This window comes from Artibeus jamaicensis, unplaced genomic scaffold (genome assembly GCF_021234435.1).
Source record: "Artibeus jamaicensis isolate MK-2021 breed Jamaican fruit bat unplaced genomic scaffold, CSHL_Jam_final scaffold_461, whole genome shotgun sequence".
Classification (NCBI taxonomy): Eukaryota; Metazoa; Chordata; class Mammalia; order Chiroptera; family Phyllostomidae; genus Artibeus; species Artibeus jamaicensis.
In genome coordinates this window covers 9,914,162-9,941,012 of record NW_026522045.1, presented here as the reverse complement: position 1 = coordinate 9,941,012, position 26,851 = coordinate 9,914,162, and the positions used below count along the sequence as shown (strand labels likewise).

Sequence of the window (26,851 nt, the reverse complement as noted above, 5' to 3'; positions counted from 1 at the left end):
AAAAAAGACCAGCAGAAGCACTAAATGGCATCAAATCAATGAGTTCAAAGTCTGTTTTGAGCAATGGAAAAAACATATCAACAGGTGTACTGCATCAAATGGAGAGTACTTTGAAGAAGACTGAGGTTTATTTGTTTTAAATCAGTAAATTGTTTTTTTAATTTTTTAAAGATTTTATTGATTTATTTTTAGACAGAAGAGAAGGGGGAGAGAAATATCAATGTGTGGTCACCTCTCATGTGCACCTTACTGGGGACCTGGCCCACAACCCAGGCATGTGCCCTGACTGGCAATCAAACCAGCGATCCTTTGGTTCAATTCACTGAGCCACACCATCCAGGGCAGAAGGTGACTGAGGTTGAAACATGTAAAAATAAATACACAGACTTCTGAGATCAGATGAGATCAGGCATATTCAGGGTGGTATGGCCATAGACAATACACAGACTTCCAGCCAAGATGGAGGTGTAGGTAGATACACTTTGCTTCCTTCCACAATTGAAAGAAGAAAAACAATGAATTTAAAAACAAAAAATAACCAGAAGTGCCAGAAAAACAAACTGTATGGAATTCTGACAACTAAGGAGTTAAAGAAGAAACATTCATCCAGACCAGTAGGAGGGGTGGAGATGGGCAGCCGAGGTGGAGAAGACTCTCAGGAAGGTGGTGGCAGGAGGACCAGGGCAGGCAAGGCAGTGGCTGGCAGAATGGGTAGTCCCACATTTGCAGATAAACCTGGAGGAACAACTGGGAAGTGAGACAGACCACACAACCCAGGGTTCTATGCAGGGTAATAAAGCCTTAAAACCTCTGACTGTAAAAAAACCTGTGGGGGTTGTGGTGGTAGGAGAAACTCCAAGTCTCACTGGAGAGTTCACTGGAGAGACGCACTGGGTAGTAGTACACAAACCCACTCACCCAGGAATCAGCACTAGACGGGCCCAATTTACTTCCGGATAGCAGGGGAAATGATGGAAAAGCCTGCTGAGAGCCGAGCAAGCTGCACTGTTCTCTCTCTGACCCTTCCCCGACATACAGCACCACAAGGCAGCTAGGTGGGTTGCCCCACCAGGGTGAATACCTAAGACTCTGCCCCTTACAATGTAACAGGTGCACTGAGACAAAAATTATGGCCCAAATGAAAGAACAAATCAAAGCTCCAAAAATAGAATTAACCAATGAAGAGATAACCAACCTACCAGATGTAGAGTTCAAAACAATGGAAATCAGGAGGCTCACAGAAATGGTTAAGTATTGTTGCAAAAGAGGAAAAAGGAAAGGCTATGCAAAGTGAAATTAAAAAAATGTATAGGGAACCAACAGTGACAGGAAGGAAACTGGGATGCAAATCAACGATTTGGACCAGAAGGAAGAAATAAATATTCAACCAGAACTAAATAAAGACACTAGAATTCAAAAAAATGAGGAGAGCTTTAGGAACCTCTGGGACAACCTTAAACATTCCAACCTCCAAATCATAGGGGTGCCAGAAGGAGAAGAAGAGGAAGAGCAAGAAATGGAAAATGTATTTGAAAAAATAATGAAGGAGAACTTCCTTAATCTGGCAAAGGAAATAGACTTCCAGGAAGTCCAGGAAGCTCAGAGAACCCCAAAGAAGTTGGACCCAAAGAAGCACACCCCAATGCACATCATAACTACATTACCCAAGATTAAAGATAAAGAGAGAATCTTAAAAGCAGCAAGAGAAATGGAGACAGTTACCAACAAAGGAGTTCCCATAAGACTATCAACTGATTTCTCAAAAGAAACCTTGCATCCAAGAAGGGTCTGGAAAGAAGTATTCAAAGTCATGAAAGGCAAGGACCTACATGCAAGATTACTTTTTCCAGCAAAGTTATTATTCAGAATGGATGGGCAGATAAAGTCCTTGCCAGGTAAGGTCAAATTTAAAAAGTTCATCATCACCAAGCCCTTATTATATGAAATGTTAAAAGAACTTATCTAAGAAAAAAATAAAAAATACGAGCAGTAAAATGATGACAAACTCACAACTATCAACAACTAAACCTAAAAACAAAAACAAACTAAGCAAATAATTAGAACAGGAACAGAACCAGAGAAATGGAGATCACATGGAGGGTTATCAGTGGAGAGGGGTTGGGGAGAGAATGTGGGGAAAGGTACAGGGAATACAAATTATAAAAGGTAGGTACAAAATAGACAAGGGGAGGTTAAGCATAATATGGGAAATGGAGAAGCCAAAGAACTTATATGTGTGACCCATGTACATGAAATAAGTTGGGGGAATGACAGTAGGAGGGGCAGTGCAGGGGGAAGATATTAAAGGGGAGAAAAAAATTAGGACAACTGTAATAGCATAATCAATAAAATATATTTAAAAAGAAAAATAATATATATTTTTGTAAATAAATTTCATTTTGGGGGGGTCCCTCTTCATATGTAACAATCCAAATAGTGAACATAAGCATCATTCACAAAAATTTCTTTATCTTTTCAAGAAATGGTGCTGGAACAATTGGACTTCTCATGCCAAAATGAATCTAGACACAGACCTTACAACTCTGCAAAATTAACTCAGAATGTAATGTAAAACACAAAACTATAAAGCTCCTAGTAGATAATACAGGAAAAAACCTAGATGACCCTGGATATAGTGATGACTTTTTAGATAGAAAAACAAATGCACAATACATGGAAGAAATAATTGATAACCTATATTTCATGACATTAAAAAGTTCTGCTTTGCAAAATATAATTTCAAGAGAATGAGAATACAAGCCACAAACTGTGAGAAAATATTTGCAAAAGATTCATTTGATAAAGGACTGTTACCCAAAATATACAAAGGACTCGTAAAACTCAACAATGAGGAAACAAACAACAAGATTTAAAAAACAGTAAGAGACTTCAACAGACACCTAACCAAAGGATATAATAAGCATTTGAAGGAATGCTCCAGGCATTCTGATTCTGGCTCCAGGCTCACTGATTCTCTATATCAGATTTAAAAAAAAAATTTTAAACATGCAAATTAAAAAAAAACAATGATATACCACTACACACCCATTAGAATGGCCAAAATCCAGAAGAGTGACAACTCCAAATGTGACAAGGATATAGAACAGGAGAAACCCTCATTCACTGTTGGTGGGAATGATAAATGGTATAGTCACTTTGGAAGACAGATAGAGGTGTGTTACAAAACTAAACATATTCTTACCATATGATCCAGTAACAGCACTCCTTGGTACTTATCCAAATGAGTGTAAACTTATGTTTGGGCAAATACCTGCACACAAGTACTCAGAACTACCAAAACTTGGAAGGAACCACATCCTTCAGTAGGTGAATGTATAAAGAAACTATGGGACATCCAGACAATGGAATATTATTTACTACCAAAAATAAAACAATATTAAGCCATGAAAAGACACAGAGGTACTTTAAATGGATACAAGACTTTTATCAGATATGAGATTTACACATTTTTTTAGACTGTGGTTTCTCTTTGCATTCTCTTAACAATGTTTTCAGAAAAGAACAAGTTCTTAAATTTGAAGAAATACAATCTATTAGTCTTTTCTTTTATGGATGATGTTTTTGGTATCAAATCTAAGATAAATATCTGCCTAACCCAAGGTCACAAGGATTTTTTCCTATGATGTATTCTGAAAGATTTGTATGTTTAGGATTCAATTTAGGATTATGATCCATTTTGAGTTAATTTTTATATACAGTTCAAGGAATGAATCAAAGCCCATTTTTGTGCATGTTCATATTCAATTTTTCCAGTACTATTTGTTGAAAAGACTACCTTTTCTTCATTGAATTGCCTTTATACTTTTATCAAAAATATCAATTACTTATATACCTGGGTGTATTTACGGACTCTTTATTCTGTTCTATTCATCTATATGTCTATCCTTTCTATCAAGTTTATAGTAGTTTTATAGGAAGTCTTGAAATTGTATTGAATCTGTGGATGTATTTGGAGAGAATACATCCAAATGTACATTAATGATATTGAGTCTTCTAATCTATGAGCATGATATATATCTCTATTAGTGCAGGTCCTTTATCTCTCTCAGCAATATTTTTGTAGTTTTCAGTGTATAGGAATTGCATTTTGGTCTGACTTACTTTTTTGTATTTCAAATTTTTGATGCTATTATAAAATGTATTTTATAATTCCTATTTACTATTTTTCATTATTAGAACTTAGAAATGTAACTAATTTTGATTTATTAAACTTATTTCATTGGTATTGTTTATTTTCTGGTCTTTTGAACTCACAAGCTTTAGGAGCATTTTAGTATTGCCCATCAAATTTTCTACATTGAGAAATCATGACATCTGAAAAAAAATGACAGTTTTACTTCTTTCTTTCCAGCCATCTTATTTACTGTACTGGCATTTTTTAATAGATGTGGTGAGAGGAGCCATGTTTCTGATCTTAAGAAAAGAAATGCCATCTTTCTTCATTGATTATAAATTTAGCTGAAGGGGTTTGGTAGATTCCCCTTCAGGTCAAGAAAACCCCTTACATTCCTAGTTTGCTGAGATATTTTGGCACACATAAGTAATAAATTTTAAAAAATGTTTTCTCTGCAGCTGTTGAGATGTGTTATATGGTTGGCTTATATTAAGTTTTAATATTTTTAAAATTTATTTATTTTTCAAGACAGGGGAAGGGAAGGAGAAAGAGTGGGAGAGAAATATCAATGTATGGTTGCCTCTCATGCATCTCCTGCTGGGAACTTGCCTGCAACCCAGGCATGTGCCCTGACTGGGAATTGAACCATGGTCAAGTGGTTTGCAGGCCCATGCTCAATCCACTGAGCTACACCAGCCAGGGCTAAAGTTGCTCATATTTTTGGTGTATATTTGCACTGCATATGATTCTCTTTGCAGATATTTTCACCTGTCTAGTGATGATTTTACATTGTTGTTCATTATCTATTGATTCTTATAAGAAGTCCATGGTTAGTCATATCATTGTGACCCTGTACATGTGTATTTTTTTGTAGTTTCTTTCAGATTTTCTTTCAATTGCAGATTGTTTTTCCTAGTTGATTCAATATGACTTGCCTGGGTGTAGTTTTGTATGTTTTTATCCTGCTGGGATTGTACTGAACTTCTTAAATTTATATTTTTCTGTAAATTTATATTTCTAATCAAGTACAGAAAATTCTTGCCATTATTACTGCCCCATTAATTATTATTATTATTTTTACTCACCTGATTTCCCCCTCTTGTTCTTAGGGAACTCATTTACATTTGTATTAAATCATTTGACACTATCCCACAGGTCACTAAGGCCTCTATTATTTTCCTTCTCTGTGTTCATCAGATTGGATCTTTCTTCTAATTTATCTTTAAGTTTACTGCCCATTTCTTCAGTTATCTCTATGGAATACTATGCAGCAGAAAGGAAATCCTACCCTTTGAGATAGCATGGATGGAACTGGAGAGCTTTATGCTAAGTGAAATAAGCCAGGTGGTGAAAGAAAAATAGTATATGATCTCACCTATAAGTGGGACCTAATCAACAAAATAAACAAGTGAGCAAAAAAGAAGCAGACGCATGGAAATAAAGAACAAACCGACAGTGACCAGAGAGGGGTGAGGGAGCTAACTGGGGAAAGAAAGTAAAAGGTCCTCAAGGAATATGTATAAAGGACCCATGGACAAAGACAATGACAGGGGAAGTTAAATGTGGGGGGTGGGGGTAAGTAGGGAAGAAGGAGAGTAATGGTGGGGGGAAATGGGGAGAACTGTAATTAAATAATAATAAAAATATTTTTTAAAAAGCCCATCTGGTGAATTGCTTTTTCTTATGTTTTGCTTTTCAAATACAGATTTTCTTTTTTTTTTTTTTAACTTTCCAGTGCTCTGTTGTGATTCCCTGTTCACTCATTTTCAGATTTCCCTTTAAATTGCAAATATACTTATCCCATTGGCTTTAAAATACCATCTATAATTTCTAACATCTGTGTGTAATTTAGAGTTAGTTTTTATTGAATGGTCTTTTGCTGACTATGGGTCACTTTTAGTTGTTACTTCTCATGACCGGTAAGGTTTAATTATATACTCGACATTATAGTTCATATGTAGTATCTTTCTCTGAAAAGCATTGACAATTTGTTTTAGGAAATAGTTATCTCAGATGAACTAAAACTTAAAACTGTTTACCTTTCAATGGACAGCAGTTAATTTATGTTCAGTTATTATAGCCTTCTAGCTGTTACTTACTTTTGGGTTGTATTAATCCTCCCTCACATGAAAAGTTCAAGATTCAAACACAAATTTGTGTGGACTTCTAATCTAGATGGAGGCATAGGTAAATGTGGTACTTGCCTCCTCACAAAACCACATCATATTTATAACTAAACAACAGAACAACTCTTTTTTAAAACCATCAGAAAATGAGCTGAATGGAGTCCTACAACTATGGAATTAAAGAAGAAACCACGATGAGACTGGTAGGAGGGGCAGAGATGCATAACTGGCTGGTCCCACACCCACATGTGGTGGATAAAAATCAGTAGGGATATGCAGGAACAAGAGGTCCCACTCCCACACTAGGCCCTCCAGCCCAGGTTTCCCATGCCTACAAGATAGGTCCTCATAACTTCTGGCTGCAAATACCAGTGGGGATTGAGTTGGTGGAAGACAGAAACTGCTGCAGTCTCAGGCAGTTCCTCTTAAAGGGCTCATGCACAGACTCACTCCTCTGAGCTCTAGTATGGGGGCAACAGATTGAAAGGCATCTGAGACATATGGGGAAGAACTGAATTGTCCAGCAACAGGCCAAGAATCGGGGGACAGCTTTGTCCCAGAAAGAACTGTTGGCAGAAGCCATTGTTCCTTTTCTTAGCACTCCCCCCACAGCCCACAGATCTGGCAGGCAGGTGCCATAACTGAGATTCAATCAACCTGGCTCATGCTGTATCCTCAGGGAATTCCTGAGGCCCTGCCTCATACAACTTTCAGGTCCACCAAAGCTGTTTCCAGTGGCTTATCCATACAAATGGCATGTCTTGGCCCAAGCTCAGATTTTCCTAAATTTTCTCAAACAAGCAACAGTGAGTGCCATACCTCTTGCTAAGTGGCCCCAGACCCAGGACTACCAGAAGCTAGCCTTGGTTCACAGCTTTACCTTGCCTGGGCACCTCCAAGGCTAGCACAAGTAGCAGCCATCTGTAGATCGCTTTGCAGCTAATGCTCTGCAACTCCAGATAGAATAAGAGCTGTGGCTGACCTTGGATGTGCAAAAAGCAATCAAGGCTTAACTACAAGAGGAGAATATACACAGCCAATACCAGGGTGCAACTCAAGTACCCAGGTTGGATAATAGGGGAGGCTGTGCCACTGGACCTTACAGGACACCTGCTACACTAGGCCACTCTGCCAAGCCTGGGAGATGTAGTAGCTTCACCTAATACATAAAAACATACACAGGGAGGCTGCCAACATGAGGGAACAAAAAACCAGGCCCAAATGAAGTAACAAAACTCCAGAAAAGAACTAAGTGAATTGGAGGAAAGCAATCTATCAAATGTAGAGTTCAAAACACTGATTATAGGAATGCTCAAGCAACTTATTGAGAACCTCAACAGCATAAAAAAGATCCAGTCAGAAACAAAGGATACACTAATTGAAATGAAGAACATTTTATAGGGAATCAACAGTAATGTGGATGAAACCAAGAATCAAATCAGTGATTTGAAACATAAGGAAGTAAGAAATAACCAACTGGAACAGCAAGAAGAAAAAAAGAATCCAAAAAAACTAGAATAGTGTAAGGAGCCTCTGGAACAACATCAAGTGTACCAACATTCACATCATAGGGGTGCTGGAAGGAAAAGAGAAAGAGAATATACTGGAAATCTATTTGAAAAAATTAAGAAAGAAAATTTCTTTAACTTGGTGAAGGAAATAGACATATAAGTCAAGGAAGCACAGAGTCCCAAGCAAGATGGACCCAAAAAGGCCCACTTCAAATCACATCATAATTAAAATGCCAAGGTTAAATACAGAGAGAGAATCTTAAAAGCAGCAAGAGAAAAGCAGATAGTTACCTACAAGGTAACTCCCATAAGACTTTCAGCAGAATTGTCAAAAGAAACTTGCAGGCTAGAAGAAATTGGCAAGAAATATTTAAAGTGATGAAAAGCAAGGACCTACAATCAAGATTACTTTACCCAACAAAGTTATCATTTAGGATTGAAGAATCAAAACAGAGAGCTTCCCAGACAAGAAAAAGCTAAAGGAGTTCATCATCACCAAATGAGGATTATATAAAATGTTAAAGGGTCTTCTTTAAGAAGAAGAATAAGGCCTGGCTGGTGTGGCTCAATGGATTGAGCATCAGCCTACAAACCAAAGGGTCACCAGTTCGGTTCCCAGTCAACAATTGAATCTAGGAAACAAAATAAACAAACAAACAAAACAGAAACATAATCAAAGATACAGTGAACATTTTGATGGTTACCAGATGGGAGGGGATCTGAGGGATGGGTGAAAAGGTGATGAGATTAAGAAGTACAAATTGGTACTTACAAAATAGACATGGGGATGTAAAGGATAGCACAGGGAATAAAGTAGCTAAAGAATATATATGCATGACCCATGGACATGGACAATAGTGTAGGGACTGCCTGAAGGAGTGGGGGGGCTGGGTGGAGGGTGACAAAGGGAGAAAATCTGGGACAACTATAATAATAATAATTTAGAAAGAATTTGTGTGGAGTTTCCAAACAGATTTTTTGGCTCTCCCCTCTGTGGGTCCCTCCTTTCAAGCATAATCCATATCAGCTTCCAACCATTCTGTCACCCTTACCTCTACCCTCTGACTTCTCAGGCCAGTAACACTGTGGTTTCTTGTCTGAGTTCTAGCCATCCTATTCCATGCAGACTGAAGGAGACACTCAGAGAAAAGCTATATAAACACAAACTTGCCCAGTGTACTTCTTTTCTGTCAAGGATAGAGTCCTCTCTCTGTTTTTAAATGCTTTTGGTCCTTGCCCTATGCCTAACATATTAAATAGCTACCATATTTTGTCTAGAGTGTATACTTATCTTAAGAAGAATTAATCTGATAAAAGTCATTGTGCCAATATCAGAAATGAATCACTCTTGGTCTTTTATTTACCAGGACAGAAAGCACTCTTACTAAAAAAACTATTCCTCTCAAACTATGTTATTCAAATAGGTGCTCTGCACAACACTAATTGATTACTATTATAGTAGTCTCATTTATGCATGGGAGATATATTCTAAGACCCTCACTCAATGACTGAAACCATGTACACTGAAACCATGTACATACATACTTATAGTAAAGATTAAATCATAAATTAGGCAGAGTAAGAGGTTAACAATAATAACTAATAATGAAATAGAACAATTGTGACAATATGCTATAATAAAAGTTATATAAGCCCTGTCTGGTGTGGCTCAGTTGGGTGGAGCATCGTCCTGTGGACCAAAAGGTACGATTCCCAGCCAGGGCTCATGCCTACTTTGCATGTTCAGTCCCTCATCAGGGCATGTGCAAGAGGCAAATGATTGATGCTTCTCTCTCACATCAATATTTCTCTACCTCTCTGTTCCTACCTTCTTGCTCAAATCAGTAAGAATATCCTCAGGTGAGGATAAAAAATAGATACAGTGTCTCTCTCATTCGAAATATTTTACTATACCATAGTCACCCTTCTTGTGATAATATGATGTGATACATGAAGTGAGGTAAATTATGTAGGCCTTGTAAAGTAGTGTCAGGCAACTACTGACCTTCTGGTGATATGGCTACTAAGCGACTAATGGACAGATAGTGTATGCAGCATGTATACACTAGACAAAGGGATTATTCATGTCTTGGACAGGATGGAGCATAACAGAGCAATATTTCATCATGCTACCCAGAATGGCACACAGTTTAAAAGTTACAAATTTTCCATGTAGTATTTTGAACCTCAGTGGACTGTGAGTAAATCAAACAATGGAAAGTAGAAAGGTGGATAAGTGGGGAATATTGTAAAAGAGAAAAGTGGGTTACATGATCAAATGTAGCTTGGGAATATAGTTTTGCAAAACAAACAGGTTTCTTTACTCCAGGACTTTTAAACAGTTTAATATGCTAGTGAATCTTCTATATCCTTAAATACAATATGTTCTTGAGATATGTCCCAAACTTTCAAATACATAATTAGTAGCATACATTCAAAAATATTTATTAATCTGAAAAGAATGGAGACTGGAGTATAACCCCCTTTCTACTTACAACTCTCTTAGGGCCACAATTCACTATCTCTTTTTAATCTTCCAATTTCAATGTGAGTAACTGACTCACAGTGACTAGGTTTATGATATTCAATCCTCATGAATCTTTACTTTTTAATTATCATATGTACACAACAAAGGTGCTGTGGTGAAAAAAGTGAGATAAAAATAGAGATTCACCAAGTATTAATTTACATAGACTGGTAAAATACATAAATTGCCTAGCACACTATCCAGCACAGATGAGTATCCTGATAAATATTTAGTTCCTTGTTAAATGCTTTTTCCCTTCTTATGTTTATTAAGTGCTTTCAACAGGATTGATCAGAGGTTATCAAACGGTAGCTCCCAGGTCAAATGCAGCCAGAAGTTTATTTTATATAGTTCCAGAGGTAAAAATGTTTTTTATACATTTAAAGGGGTATTATAAAAGAGGAAATATGTGACAGAGACCTTATTGGGTCATAAACCTTAAACATTTGTTATATGGTCTTATAAAAAAATTTTATGATCCCTGAGATATAGTCTAATCCTGGCAACTATCTAAAATAAGAAGTATAGTAGACTTCATTATATTTATTAGGTGTTGAGATAGAAACCATGTAAGCTAAACAACAAAATAAACAAGCATGCAGAGAAAAACAAAAACAAAAACAAAGACACTGAAATAGAGAACAAGGGGACAGCGACCAGAGGGGAGAGGGAAGGGAAATTAAGGGGAAAAAGGGGGATGGATTTGAAGGAACAAATAGGAAGGACACAGGGAGGAGAACTAAGGGGGGTGGAAATGGGAGGGAGGTGGGGAGCAAGGGGCAAGGGGGCTGGGATGGGAGAAATAGACAAAAAAACTGTACTTGAAAAATAACTGAATAAAATTTTTAAAAAAAGAAGCACTGTAGAATTTTTGCATGTATTTTTGTTCAGTAAAATATTTTGAAGCTTAAAAAAAAAGAAACCATGTTTTAAAAAAATTAAAACCATTATTTTACTGTTTTTTCTATGTGTTCAAAGTCCCATCTCAGATCTTACCTTTTCTCCTTTTACAGCACTACAGTAACACTTTGATCCTGGAGAACACCCATAGCAAGCCTATAAAGAAAGAGAAATAAGGAAGAAAATCATTAAATATAAACCTGAACATCAGACTGTGACTTACAGGTCAACTGAATTCAACAATCCAAAGTTATAAAAATATACCCCCCAAAATCTGAAAGGCTATATACCAAATTGCAAACAGTGATTACCTCTGGGGAAGTTTTCACCTGTTTGCTATGTACATTTCTGTTAGGACTTTTCACGATGAGCAAATATAATTGTAAATTTTATTATTATTTAAGTATAGTTGTTATACAATATTGTATTAGTTATAGTAGTTTCAGGTGTACCATAGAGAGAACTGACATGTTTATACTTCACAATGTGATCACACTTTACTAATTCTAGCAATCATCTGTCACCATGCAAACTCATCACAATATTGTTAACCATTTTCCCCTTCCTCTTTTTTGCCCATCCCCTCACCACCTTCCTTCTGGCAATCATTCTTTTGGTCTCTGTTTCCATCAGACTGTTTTTGTTTATTTTTTATATTTCTCACATAAGTGAACCATGTGGTATTTATCTTTTTCTGCCTGACTTAACTTAGAATAATGCCCTCTATATCCAACCACATTGTCACAAATGGCAAGATTGCATTCTTTTTTACTGCTGTGTAACATTCCATTGTATGTGTGTGTATATATCTTATCTTTTTTATCCAATCACTTATCAATGGACACCTTCATTGCTTCCATATCTTGGGTATTATAAATAATGCTGCAATGAACATAGGGGTGCAAATATCTTTGAAAATTAGTGTTTTCATTTGCTTCAGATAAGTATTCAGGAGTGGAATTGCTAGGTCATATAATATATCTATTTTTAGTTTATCAAGAGATCTCTACAATGCTTTCCACACTGACTGCATCAATTTGCAGTCCCATCAACAGTGCACATGGGTTCTTTTTCTCCACATCATTACCAACACATCATCCATTATATTTTTTATAATTTTAAAGCAAAACATATATATTTTAAAGTGAAAAATGAATTCATGAAACTTTTCTGTAATATAATTTGCCACTGTGTAAGCTCTTAAAAATTCCTTTTTGCTCCTAACATCTGTAAGAAATTACCTATCATTCTATAATAGCAATAACCTTGGCACTTAGTTAAAAATGCCTTCTGACTTGAAGTTGCTTCTTTTCTGCATTCATGAGTAATTATGGAGTATAAACACTGTCTCATCTCTAGTAGCTCAGTCTTTAACAGCTTCAAGCTTTATTGTAAAAGCTGTCCCCACAACTTAAATGTTCATAATAGCCACTACTAACAATTTAATTCACTCATATTAAGAACCAAGGTCCTAAAGACAGAAAAGTATCCTCCTATAAAATAAGAACCTATAGGACAAGAAGACAGTAGATGACTGCTTCCACCCAGAACAATACTTTACTCTGGTCCCAAGCTTAACTGCTTAGGAAAACTAATAGTTAATTAGTTTAACACATGTAGATAGCTCAGTATTTATATACAATAAAGTAGTAAGCTTTTCATCAAGTAAGAGAATCTTTTATGTGATATATATGACAGGAGACCCCAAAAACCAAAATTATCTTCTGGAGGACAGGCCCCTTGTAGTACAGGCTTCCACCATTAGTTGAGTGTTCTAGGAACCCACCTGTATTAGTGAACCATACGGCGTTGTTGTAGGATGCTGAGATAGGCTTTGGTGAATTTTTCTGGAAAACTTTTCCAACGCACATGCCCATTTCATGGGTCATTTCATAAGTCACAAGTGTGACTTATGAGCACACCTGTCCACACCCTGCTGAGTGTTCAGCAGTTACTGACCAAAAACGGAATGACCCCGTGACCTATCCTCCCTATTCACCCAATCTCTCCCCAAAGGACTATATATTTTTAGTGCTCCCAATGAAACAAGAAAGTCCTCAAAGGAAAACATTTTACTGATGTGGAAGAGGTGAAACAAAAAATGGAGGAACCACTAAAAGCATCAAAATCAAAGAGTTCAAAAACTGCTTTGAGCAATGGAAAAAAATTCTCGAAAAACATGTTGCATCAAATTATGAAGGTGACTGGAATGTAAATATGGAAGAATAAATAAATATTTCAATACACAGGAAGTCCAGAAAGCTCAGAGAGTCCCAAAGAAGGAGGACCCAAGGAAGCACACACCAAGGCACACGATGATTACATTACCCAAGATTAAAGATACGGAGACAATCTTAAAAGCAGCTGGAGAAAAGGAGACAGTTACCAACAAAGGACTTCCCATAAAACTATCAGCTGATTTCTCAAAAGAAACTTTGCAGGCAGGAAGGGGCTGGAAAGAAGCATTTGAAGTCATAAAAGGCAAGGACCTACATCCAAGATTACTCTATCCAGCAAAGCTGTAACTTAGAATGGGAGGGCAGATAAAGTGCTTCCCAGATAAGGTCAAGTTAACGAGTTCATCACCACCAAGCCCTTATTTTATGAAATGTTAAAGGGACTTATGGAAGAAAAAGAAGAAAATTAAACTTATGAACAGTAAAATGACAGCAAACACAATTGTCAACAAGTGAACCTAAAAAACAAACAGAAACTGAGCAAACAACTAGAACAGGAACAGAAGCACAGAAATGGAGATCATATGGAGGGTTATCAGAGGGGAATGAGGGGAGAATGGTGGAAAATGTACAGGGAATAAGAAGCATAAATGATAGGTACAAAATAAAAAGGGGGTGGTTAAGAATAGTATAGGAAATGGAGAAGCCAAAGAACTTACACGTGCAACCCATAGACATGAACTAAGGTGAAGGGAGATGCTGGATGTAAGTGAGGCACAGGGCAAGAGGAACAATGGGAAGAAAAAAAATGGGACAACTATAATAACATAATCAATAAAATATAATTTAAAAAAGTAAAAGGAAAAAAATTTTAAATTCATTACCTGTGTAAAATTAAAAGCAATTGTCATATACACACCAACCTCTAGATGCCACTTTTTATGCAATTATAATAGGAATTCCCACAAGGAAAGAGCCCCAATTTGACATCTGGTTAACAGAACACATTGATTTTTACCGATATCTGTTAATATTGATTAGGTATCAAATAAGCAAAGAGGACAACATTAGGACTATGAGTTGTAGAAAAAAATTATGTAGACTTGAGTCCTGCCTTTAAGGAACGTTCAATATAGTTAAAGAAAAAAAAAAACCTAGGCCCAGACAAAAAAAAATATAGTGGAAATATTATATCACAAACATTGGTAATAGAAAGAGCTCTAAAATACAAGAAATACATCCCAAGTTTACCTCAGGAATTAAATCACTCAAATCATTAATCATTACGAACATGTCATTCCCATACACTGGGATTCATTTTTCTCTTTGGTAAAAGGACAGATAGACAGTAAGATCTCTTTAAATAGCCTGCAGCTTTTATAGTCCATAATACAGTAGAAATTACCAAGTAAAAATGAGTTGTATAGTCAATTGTGTTCAAAGTTAGGAGGGTTCCCTTGAGCCTCAGTGTGTTCATCATAGCTCTGTAGTGAAGGTAAATACCTTGACTTCAGTTTTGAAAGATGGGTAGACAGATATGTAGAGGAAAAATGGCCATGCTGGGCACTAGGATTAAAAAACAAAGATTTTGCCCTGGCTGGTGTAGCTCAGTGGATTGAGCATGGGCCTGCGAACCAAAATATCGTGGTTCAGTTCCCCGTCAGGGCACGTGCCTGGGTTGCAGGCCAGTTCCCAGCAGGGGCCAGTTCCCAGCAGGGGATGCACCGGAAGCAACCATACATTAATATTTCTCTTCTTCTCTCCTTCCCTTCCCTTCTAAAGATAAATAAATAAAATTAAACAAACAAAGATTTTGTGGGTAAAGAGTCAGGTAAAACAGACTGTAGTTCCTCAATCAAAAGGGTTTCTTAAGTCAGTATGAAGAAAGTACAGTATGAGACAATGCCAATTAAAACTCTTTCTCAAAAAATATAGAAAAATGATTTAACTCTATAGAGTCAATAAAGACAGTTGAAGCAAGATAGAGATGCTATTTTTTTTAAATTTTAGTTGCTGGAAAATAATAAAATGAAAACTAAGGAAGTTTTTTTATCACATAGTACAACACATCATAATGCAACAGTAATTAAAAACTATGGTATTGCTCAAAGAATAGGTTCACAGCTCAGTGAACCAAAACAAAAAGAACAGAAATAGACACACACACACACAACTGAAATATGATAAAAGTGCCAATCAGTAAATGAATGGATCAAAAAACTATGGTACATATACACAATGGAGTCCTACAAAGCAGAAAGAAGGGGGGGAAAAAACAAGGAGCCCCTACCATTTGCGAGAGCATGAATGGAACTGGGAAGCTTAGGGTAAGTGAAATAAGCCAGGCTTTGAAAGACAAATACCATATGATCTCACCTGTAAGTGGAACCTAATCAACAAAATGAACGAGCAAACAAAATATAACCACAGACATTCAAATTGGTACAAGCTAACAGTGGAGAAAAAAAGGGGATAATGGGGAAAAGGGTGAAGGGTTTGCAGGGACAACTATAAAGGACATATGGACAAAAACAAGGGGTATGGAAACAGGGAAGGGAAGTGGAGAAGGCTGCAGTGCTGGGAGAGGTAAGCAGAAAAAGCAGAAAACTGTATTTGAACAACAATAAAAATAAAAAATATTTTAAAAATATATTTAAAAAATAAAAAATATGATAAATTGGCATATCAAACTGATGTGAAAATAATGGATTCTTCCACTAGGACAAGTATAAAAACAATATATTGTTAGGATCCTACAATAAAAAAATACCAAATATAAGACTTTAAAGTAGGGAGGACTTCCCCCAAGATGGAGGCATAGGTGGATGTACCGTGCCTTCTCACACAACCAAGTTTAGAGACAACTAAATATTAGCAACAGAAAACACAGCCAGAACATGGAAAATTGAACTTTTCAGAAGTCCGTTAACAACAAATTCTTCAGCCTGACTGGTAAGGGGCGAAACCAGCAGCTGGTGAAGCGGGGTTGCACAGAAGGACTCGGTCAGACAGACTCAGGCGCGGAATCCAGATGCGCGGATTCCAGGCGCAGGGTTGGACCTAGTGAGCTAACCCAGCAAGCAACCAGGCGAGTGACCACGGGGGAGACAGCCGGGCAGCGGGGCCGCGTGTTGACTGTGGTCGTGCATATGTGCGCGGGTGGACAGGCGAGGGAGTGGGCGGTTGGACCAGGGCCCAGCGAGTCCCCACGTCAAGCGGCAGTGGAGGGCGCCGCCATTTCCCTGCTCTGACCCCACCTCCACATACAGCGTCACAACCCAGCGACCTGGGAGTCCAACGAACAGACCAAAAATGGCGCAAGAAGATCTCAAAGCCCCAGAACCTATAGATCTAAGTGATGAAGAAATAGCAAAACTCTCAGATGCACAGTTTAAAACACTGGTCATCAGGATCCTCACAGAATTGGTTGATTATAGCCACAAATTAGACAAATATATGAAGGCAAAACTAATTGAAATGAATGGAATTGCACAGGACACCAATAGCAATGAAAAGGAAACTGGGACTCAAATCAATGGAGTGGACCAGAAGAAAGCAAATAATGGCCAAACAGAAAAGAGTGAAGAAGCAAGAATTCAAAAAAATGAGGAGAGTCTTAGGAACCTCCAGGAAATCTTTAAACGCTCCAACATCCGAATTATAGGGGTACCAGAAGGGGGGAAAGGAACAGCCACCAGTGGAAAACTTATTTGAACAAATAATAAAGGAGAATTTCCCCAATCTGGCAAAGGAAATAGACTTCCAAGAAATCCAGGAAGCTCAGAGAGTCCCAAAGAAGTTGGAACCAAGAAGGAACACACCAAGGCACATCATCATTACATTAGCCAAAATTAAAATGAAGGAGAGAATCCTAGAAGCAGCAAGAGCTAAGGGGACAGTCACCTACAAAGGAGTCCCCATCAGACTGTCAGCAGATTTCTCAAAAGAGACCTTACAGGCAAGAAGGGGCTGGAAAGAGGTATTCCAAGTCATGAAATCCAAAGACCTACAACCAAGATTGCTCTATCCAGCAAAACTTTCATTTAGAATGGAAGGGCAGATAAAGTGCTTCTCAGATAAGATCAAACTCAAGGAGTTCATCATCACCAAGCCCTTATTATATGAAATGTTAAAGGGACTTATCTAAGAAAAAGAAGTTAAAGAATCATGAACAGTGAAAGGACAACAAACTCAGTTATTAACAACCACACCTAAAATGAAAGCAAACTAAAAGGACAGCTAGATCAGGAGTGGAAACATAGAAATGAAGATCTCAAGGAGGGTTAGCAACAGGGGAATGGGAGGAGGAGAAGGGGGGAGAAGGTACAGAAAATAAGTAGCATAGACAGTAGATAGAAAATAGATGGGGGGGGCAAGAATAGCATGGGAAATATAGAATCTAAAGGACTTGAGACACATGGTCATAAACTAAAGGGGGGGTAATGGTGGGGATGGGGGGTAGGGTGGAGGGGAATGAAAGGGGGACTAGAACAACTGTAACAGCATAGTCAATAAAAAATTTTTTTAAAAAACCAAAGACCTGAAAAAGAAAGAAGAAGAAGAAAAAGAAAAGACTTTAAAGTAGGAATAAAAACAAACTTCTGTATGCATTAGGATTACTTAAAGAACCTCATAAAAATCCAGATATTAGGACACCATTCTAGAAATTCTATTTCAGTAATCCTGAGTTTGGCTACTAGAATGTAAAATTCTAATAAACATCACTAGGTGATTCTGATTCAGGTGCTCTAAGATGTATACTATAAAATAATGGCCTAGAGAAATAAGAAATATCACAATAATGTAGTTGTAATGTATCCAGACTGATAAGCTTGCTTAAAAAAGAAAAACTAAAATGCTTGAAAATGTAGGAAATATATCTTAAGAGCATCAAAGAGAAGTAAAATTGGTGTTATCAGGCCACAATATTAGAGGAAAAAGCCTGATAAACTGACTATGCAATTATTTTTGCCCTGAAGCCATTTACCAAATTTGAAGAATTTGAGAGTGTTCTTTCATAACTTACTCAATGTAAGGGCGTACCATATTAAAAGTACCCACAATCCTTTCCTCAAAATTTTTTTAAAAAAGGACATCTCGGCTATCAGCAGAGAAGAACAGGGGAAAATCCTTGAGAAACTACAACTCAATTCATGCCCTCATAGAGTTTTGCAATCTAAATTAGTATTTAGCTGGGTAGCCCACTAACCTCAAACTACAAATTCAGAGTGGACTCACACTGTTTTGAAATCATGTGATTATACCAATAGATGCAGAAAAAATAATTTGATAAAATCTAGCACCCATTTATGATAAAAAAAATACTCAGCAAAGTGAGAATAGAGAGAGCATGCCTCAACATAATAAAGGCCATATACGAAAAACCTACTGCCAACAGCATACTCAATGGGCAAAAACTAAAAGCATTTCACTTAATATCAGGAACAAGACAAAGGCGTCAGGTTTCAGCACTCTTATTCGACATAGTACTGGAGGTCCAAGCCACAGTGATCATACAAGAAGAAATAAAAGGCATCCAAATGGGAAAGGAGGAAGTAAAACTGTCACTGTTTGTAGATGACATGACAGCATACACAGAAAGCCCTAAAGTTTCCGTCGAAAACTAGTTGACCTAATAAGTGAATCGGGCAAAGATGTGTGATACAAAATCAATATTCATAAATCAATGGGATTTTTGTACACCAACAATGAATATCAGAAAGAGAATCAGAAAGAGAAACTATGAAAAAATTCCAATTACTACAGCAACAACAACAACAAATAAAGTACCTAGGAATAAATTTAACCAAAGAGGTAAAAGACCAGTAGTCATAAAACTATAAAACAATGAAAAAATTGAGGAAGATCAAATAAATGGAAGCATATACCCTGTTTATGAACTAGAAGATTTAACATCATTAAAATGTTCATATCACCTAAAGCAATCCATAGATTCAATACAATTCCTGCTTAAATACTAATAATATATCTCACAGATCTAGAACAAATACTTCAAATACTTCAAAAATTTAAATGGAACTACAAAATACCCCAAATAGCCTCAACAATTTTAAGAAAGAACAAAGTTGGAACGATCATAATACTTGATACCAAACTACACTACAAGGACACTGTAATCCAAATAGTTTGGTGCTGGCACAGGAATAGACACATAGGTTAATGGAATGAAATAGAGAGCCCAGAAATAAAACTATGCCTTTATGGTCAATTAATATTTGTCAAAGGAGGCAAGAGCATACAATGGAATAAAAACAATCCCTTCAATAAATTGTGTTGGAAGAACTGAAGTAGTGCTTGCAAAAAAAAAAATGAAACTAACCATCAACTTATACCATGTACCAGAATAAATTCAAAATGTATAAAAGACTTAAATATAAGTCACAATAACATAAAAATCCTAAAGAAAAAACATATGGAGTAAAATTTCAGATATCTCACACAGAAATATTTTTGCCAATATATCTCCTAGGGCAAAGGAAATAAAGGAAAAAATAAATATGGGACTACATCAAATTAAAAAAGCTTCTGCAAAGATAAAGAAACTAGTATCAAAATGAAAAAAGAATCTACTATATGGGAGAAACTATTTGCCAATGAGGTTTGATCTCCAAAATATACACATACAACTCCACAGTAGGAAGACAAACAATCCGATTAAAAAACAGACAAAGACCTGAATAGACACATCTCTACGGAGGACACAAAGAGGGCCCATAGTCATATGAAAAAATGCTCAGGCCCTGGCTGGTGTAGCTCAGTGGATTGAGTACGGGCCTGCGAACCAGACAATCGTGGTTCGATTTCCAGTCAGGGCACATGCCTGGGTTATAGGCCAGTTCCCTGCAGGCCAGTTCCCAGCAGGGGACACACAAAAGGCAACCATATATTGATGTCTCTCTCCCTCTCTCCTTCCCCCCTTCCCCTCTAAAGATAAATAAATAAAATCTTTAAAAAGAAAAGAAAAAATGCTCAATGTCACTAGCTATCAGAGGGATGCAAATTAAATCTACAATGAGATATCACTTCACACCTGTTAGAATAGACATCATTAATAAATCAACAATGAGTGCTGCCAAGGATGTGGTGAAAAGGGAACCCAAGTGCACTGTTGCTGGGAATGCAGACTAATGCAGCCCCTGAGGAAAACAGTATGAATTTCCTCAAAAAAATTAAACACTAAGAATCCTGAAACACCAATTCATAAGACCCTATGCACCCCTATGTTCATAGTAGTGCTATATATAATAGCTAAGTATTGGAAACAGCCCAACTGCCCATAAGTAGATGAATGGATTAAAAAAACTGTGGTACATTAACACAATGGAATACTACAAGCAGAAAAAAGACAAAGGACTATGAACCCTCTGCAACAGTTTGCATGGAACTGTAGATTATCATGCTAAGTGAAATAAACCAGTTAATGAAAGACAAATATCATATAATCACACTGATAAGAAGAATCTAACGAACAAAATAAACTAACACACAAAACAGAATCAGAGACATGGAAACATAGAACAGACTGACAGCTGCCATAGGAAGGGGGGCATAGAAGATTGTGGAAAGTAGGGGAAGGGATTAAATAAAGAATATGTGTGACTCACCCATGGACATGGATATCATTGTGGGAATTGACTGTGGGAGCAGGGGTTGAGATAGGTGGAGGAGGGCAAAGAGGGAAAATTGTGACAATTGCAACAGAGTAAACAACAATTAAAAAGAAAATTGCATTGATCCTCATAGTCTGGGCAGAAATGCATCAAAGTTCTATGTAGAAGAACATACTGTCATAGTAAATTGCAAAGAATTTTAAAAAATCAGTTTTGAAAGGAAAATAAGATACTCCACTCAAAATTCACTAAGGATATAAGGAAGCAAAATATAATCAGAAACCAGGAGAAACATCTGACAGCAGAAACTACTAAGCAAAGATTTAAGATATTGGAATTATTACACATACAGTATATAATAACTATTTCTAACACTAAGAAAGATATTTTTAAACTTGAAAATAATATAGGGAACAGGAAACTAAAAAAAATTAACAGCTGAATTGAAATAAAATGTAAATTCTAGAAGTATAAACTCTGAAATTTAGAACTCAATAGGTGGGCACCACAGTACACTAGATACAGCTGAAGAGAAACTTACTAAAGTTATAACACTTTGCAGAGGAAAAGAAAGTATAACATCTATAATGGAGCATACTGATAACACTTTTAGAAAACATGAAATTATAGCTAAGAGATATGGAAGAAATCGTGAGGAAATGTAGCTTACAAGTAATACAAAATTTTTAAAAAGAGATGAGAGAGAATGGGGAGGAGTTAGAGTTAATGACACAGAATCTTCAATAAATAAAGATCAGTTATTCAAAATGTCCAACAAATTGAATGGAAGAAAAATAAAACCCCAAGCCAGACACAAAATAGTGTAATCTCAGAAAATAAAACCAAAGACAACATCTTAAAAGTATAAAGAAAACAAAAGAGAGGAGCCAGTTACAGGAGCGGGATATTCTCAGCCCCTGTGCCGCTGCCATAGTGACCGGACTGGACTCCGGGCAGTCAGGTACGGAAGCCGGGACACTCCAAACCCCTGTGACGGTCCTGGGAGGCAGAGGAGTCAGCTACACAGCCAAGGCATTATCAGCCCCTCTGACGCTCCCATTGTGAGAGGTCTGGACGCTGGGGAGTCAGGTACTGGAGCTGGGACATTCTAAGCCTCTATGCCACTGCAATAGCAACGGGACAGGACGCAGGGGAGTCAGGTACGGAAGCCTGGACACTCCAAACCCGTGATGGTCCAGGGCGGTTGCAGAGGAGTCGGCTACGGGAACCGGGACATTCTTGGCCCCTGTGCCCCTGCCATAGTAACGGGAATGGGAGCTTCAGGAGGCGGCTACTAGAGCCGGTACATTCAGCACTGGTAGGCAACCAACACAGGGACCAGCGTGAGGACCAGCGTGAGAGTAGGTGGAGACGAAGAACATCAAGAAACTTCAAGGAGTCTGCACCACTGAACTTCACAAGGATCATACCACAGAAGTTCACACCATAAAACCAGGGTTTCAGAACAGATCAATTTTAGAAGCAGAGACTAACAAGAAGACTCTCAAAAAATGGGAAGACAAAGAAACAATCCCCAAATGAAAGAAAAACCAGAAACTTCAGAAAGAATGTTAGATGAAATAGAGGCTAATCAACTATCAGATAGTGATTTCAAAGCACTGGTTATTACGAAGTTCAAAGAGCTCACAGTGAACTACCAGAAACTACAGGGGAACTACAATGATCGCTCTGCAAACTACATCAACATGTGGAAAAACGAAATGGAAACCATCAGCAAGGGACAAGAGGAAATGAAGAATACAATTTCTGAATCAAAAAACACAGTAGAAAGCATTAAAAATAGGGTAGATAAAACAGAAGATAGGATTAGTGAATTGGAGGACAAGGCAGAAAGCATCTCACAGAAAGAACAGGAAAGGAAAAAGAGGCTCAGAAATAATTAAGAGGGATTAAGAGAAATGCAAGACAATATGAAACGCAATAATATCCGAATAATAGGAATACCAGAAGGAGAAGAAGAAGAACAAGGGATAGAAAACATAGTTGAAAGAGTAAGGAGAGAAAATTTCCCTAATTTAATAAAAGAAAAAGTCACACAAATCCAGGAATCACACAGAGTCCCACTCAAGAGGAATCCAAGGAGGCCCACTTCAAGACACATCATCATTAAAATGGCAAAATTCCAAGACAAAGAGAGAATCTTAAAGGCAGCAAGGAAGAAAAAAGAAATAACATACAAGGGAGCCCCAATAAGGTTAGCCACTGACTTCTCAATGGAAACACTCCAAGCAAGAAGACAATAGCAAGAAATACTCCAAGTAAAGAGAACCAGAGGCCTACAACCAAGGCTATTTACCAAGCAAGGCTCTCAATCAAGATAGAAGGCCAAATAAAGAGCTTCCAAGACAAAAGAAGTCGAAAAGAATTTGTTGCCACCAAGCCAGCTCTACAAGAAATACTAAAAGGTCTGCGTTAAAGAAAGGAAGGAAAAGAGACAGAGAGGAACACAGGTACAAAAATGGCAATGAATAAGTACCTATCAATAATAACCTTAAATGTAAATGGATTAAATGCTCCAATCAAAAGACACAGAATAGCGTCATGGATAAGAAAGTATGACCCACACATATGCTGCCTACAAGAGACCCACCTCAGGACAAAAGACCATCACAGACTAAAAGTGAAAGGCTGGAAACAAATTTTCCAAGCAAATGGACAAGAAAAAAAACTGGGGTAGCAATTCTCATATCAGACAAAATAGACTTCAAAAAAAGAGCCATAAAGAGAGACCCAGAAGGTCACTTCATAATACTCAAGGAAAGAATCCACCAAGAAGACATTAACATCATAAATATATATGCAGCCAACATAGGAGGACCAAAATATATAAGGAAAATCTTAGAGGACTTCAAGAAAGATATTGACAGCAACACAATTATAATGGGGGATTTTAACACCCCAGTATCAAAAATGGACAGATCTTCCAAACAAAATATCAACAAAGACATTGCAGCATTAAACAACAACCTTGATGAAATGGACCTAACTGATATATACAGAGCTCTTCACCCCAAAAAAGCTAAATACACATTCTTTTCAAATGCACATGGAACATTCTCAAAGATAGACCACATGATAGGACGCAAAACAAGCCTCAACAAATTCAAGAAAATTGAAATCATACCAAGCATTTTCTCTGACCACAAGGGAATGAAACTGGAAATCAACCCCAAAGGAAAAAAACCCAAAACACCCAAAATCATGGAGACTGAATGGTATGCTATTAAACAATGAATGGGTCAAGAATGAAATTAGGGAAGAAATCAAAACGTTTCTGGAAACAAATGAAAATGATCTCACAACAACCCAAAACTTATGGGACACAGCGAAGGCAGTCCTGAGAGGGAAGTTTATAGCAATACAGGCCTACCTAAAGAAGATAGAAACATTTCAAACAAACAACCTTACTCTACACCTGCAAGAACTCGAGGAACAACAACAAAGACAGCCCAGAGCAAGTAGAAGGAAGGAAATAACCAAGATCAGAGCAGAACTAAATGACATAGAGACTAAAAGCACAATTCTAAGGATCAAGGAATCCAGGAGCTGGTTCTTTGAAAAGATAAACAAAATAGACAAGCCTTTAAGTAGGCTCATCAAGAAAAGAAGGGAACAGACACAAATAAACACAATCAGAAATGAAAGAGGAGAGATTACAACTGACAACACAGAAATAGAAAGGATTGTAAGAAATTACTATGAAGAACTGTATGCCAAGAAATTTGAGAACCTAGGGGAAATGGACACATTTCTAGAAATATATAATCTCCCAAAACTCAATGAAAAAGAAGTAGAAAACCTGAATAGACCAATAACAGCAAAAGAAATTGAAGGAGTAATCAAAAAACTCCCATCACACAAAAGCCCCGGACCAGATGGTTTCACAGGAGAATTCCACAAAGCATTTAAGGAAGAGCTAACCTCCATTCTTCATAGACTATTCCAAAAAATCTAAAAGGATGGAAAACTCCCAAACTCCTTTTATGAAGCCAGCATCATCCTAATTCCAAAACCAGATAGAGATACAACAAAGAAAGAAAACTTCAGGCCAATATCGCTGATGAACATAGATGCTAAAATCCTCAACAAAATATTGGCAAATCGCATCCAACAATATATCAAAAAGATTATACACCATGACAAAGTGGGATTCATCTCAGGGATGCAAGGATGGTTCAACATTCGCAAATCAGTAAATGAAATACATCACATAAACAAAAGCAAAGACAAAAACCACATGATCATATCAACAGACGTGGAAAAAGCTTTTGATAAGGTACAACACCCATTTATGATAAAAACACTCAGCAAAATGGGAATAGAGGGAGCATTCCTCAATATAATAAAGGCCATTTATGAGAGACTTACAGCCAATATCATACTCAATGGACAAAAACTAAAAGCTTTTCCACTAAGATCAGGAACAAGACAAGGATGTCCACTTTCACCACTTCTATTCAATATAGTATTAGAAGTTTTGGCCACAGCAATCAGGGAGGAATAGGAAATAAAAGGCATCCAAATAGGAAAGGAGGAAACAAAACTGTCACTGTTTGCAGATGACATGATAGTGTACTTGGAAAATCCTATAGACTCTACCCAAAGACTGCTCAAACTAATTAATGAATTTGGCAAAACAGCAGTATACAAAGTCAAAATGCAGAAATCAAAGGCATTTTTGTATACTAACAATGAATCAGCAGAAGCAGAAATCAAGGAAAAAATCCCATTCGATACAGCAAAAAGAAAAATAAAATATCTGGGAATAAACCTAACCAAAGAGGTAAAAGATCTGTATGCAGAAAACTACAAAGCACTGAAGAAAGAAATCAGGGAAGACACAAATGAATGGAAACCTATACCTTGTTCATGGATTGGAAGAATTAACATCATCAAAATGTCCATAATACCCAAACCAATATACAGATTCAATGCAATACCTATTAAAGTACCAATGGCATATTTCATAGACATAGAACAAACACTTCAAAATTTTATATGGAACCATAAAGGACCCCGAATAGCAGCTGCACTTTTGAGAAAGAAGAACTAAGTTGGAGGGATCACAATACCTGATATCAAACTGTATTATAAAGCCACTGTAATCAAAACAGCCTGGTACTGACATAAAAACAGGCACATAGACCAATGGAGCAGAACAGAGAGCCCAGAAATCAAACCAACTCTCTACAGTCAATTAATATTTGACAAAGGGGGCAGTAACATAAAATGGAGTAAAGATAGCCTCTTCAACAAATGGTGTTGAGAGAACTGGATAGCTTCATGCCAAAAAATGAAACTTGAGCACAAGACTTACACCATACACCAAAATAAATTCAAGGTGGATAAAAGACTTAAATGTAAGCCATGACACCATTAAAGTCCTAGAGGAGAACATTGGCAAGAAAATCTCAGATATTCCACGCAGCAATATTTTTACCGATATGTCCCCTAGAGCAAGGAATATAAAGGAAAGAACAAACAAATGGGATCTCATCAAAATAAAAAGCTTCTGCGTGGCTAAAGAAAACAGTATTAAATTAAAAAGACAACCAACTGTATGGGAAACCATATTTGCCAATGATACCTCAGACAAAGGTTTAATCTCCAAAATATACAAAGAACTTACACGACTCCACTCTAAGAAGACACCCAACCCAATTAAAAAATGGGAAAAGGACTTGAACAAACACTTCTCCAAGGAGGACATACAGAACATTCAGAGACACATGAAGAGATGCTCAATATCATTAGCTATCAGAGAGATGCAAATTAAAACCACAATGAGATACCACTTTACACCAGTCAGGATGGCTATCATAA

The 26,851-nt window shown here is 37.1% G+C and overlaps 1 protein-coding gene across 3 annotated transcripts in view; it reads right to left on the bottom strand.

Annotated features, from left to right (window-relative positions):
• The window catches only part of COL4A5 (collagen type IV alpha 5 chain), a 293,639-nt gene that overhangs the window by 175,804 nt on the left and 90,984 nt on the right, over window positions 1-26,851 (bottom strand). For all 3 annotated transcript variants that reach the window (XM_053657521.1, XM_037167116.2, XM_053657520.1), the window contains one exon: window positions 11,296-11,355. In XM_053657521.1, coding sequence (XP_053513496.1) covers window positions 11,296-11,355 — 60 coding nt within the window. The remainder of the gene's footprint in view (window positions 1-11,295; window positions 11,356-26,851) is intronic.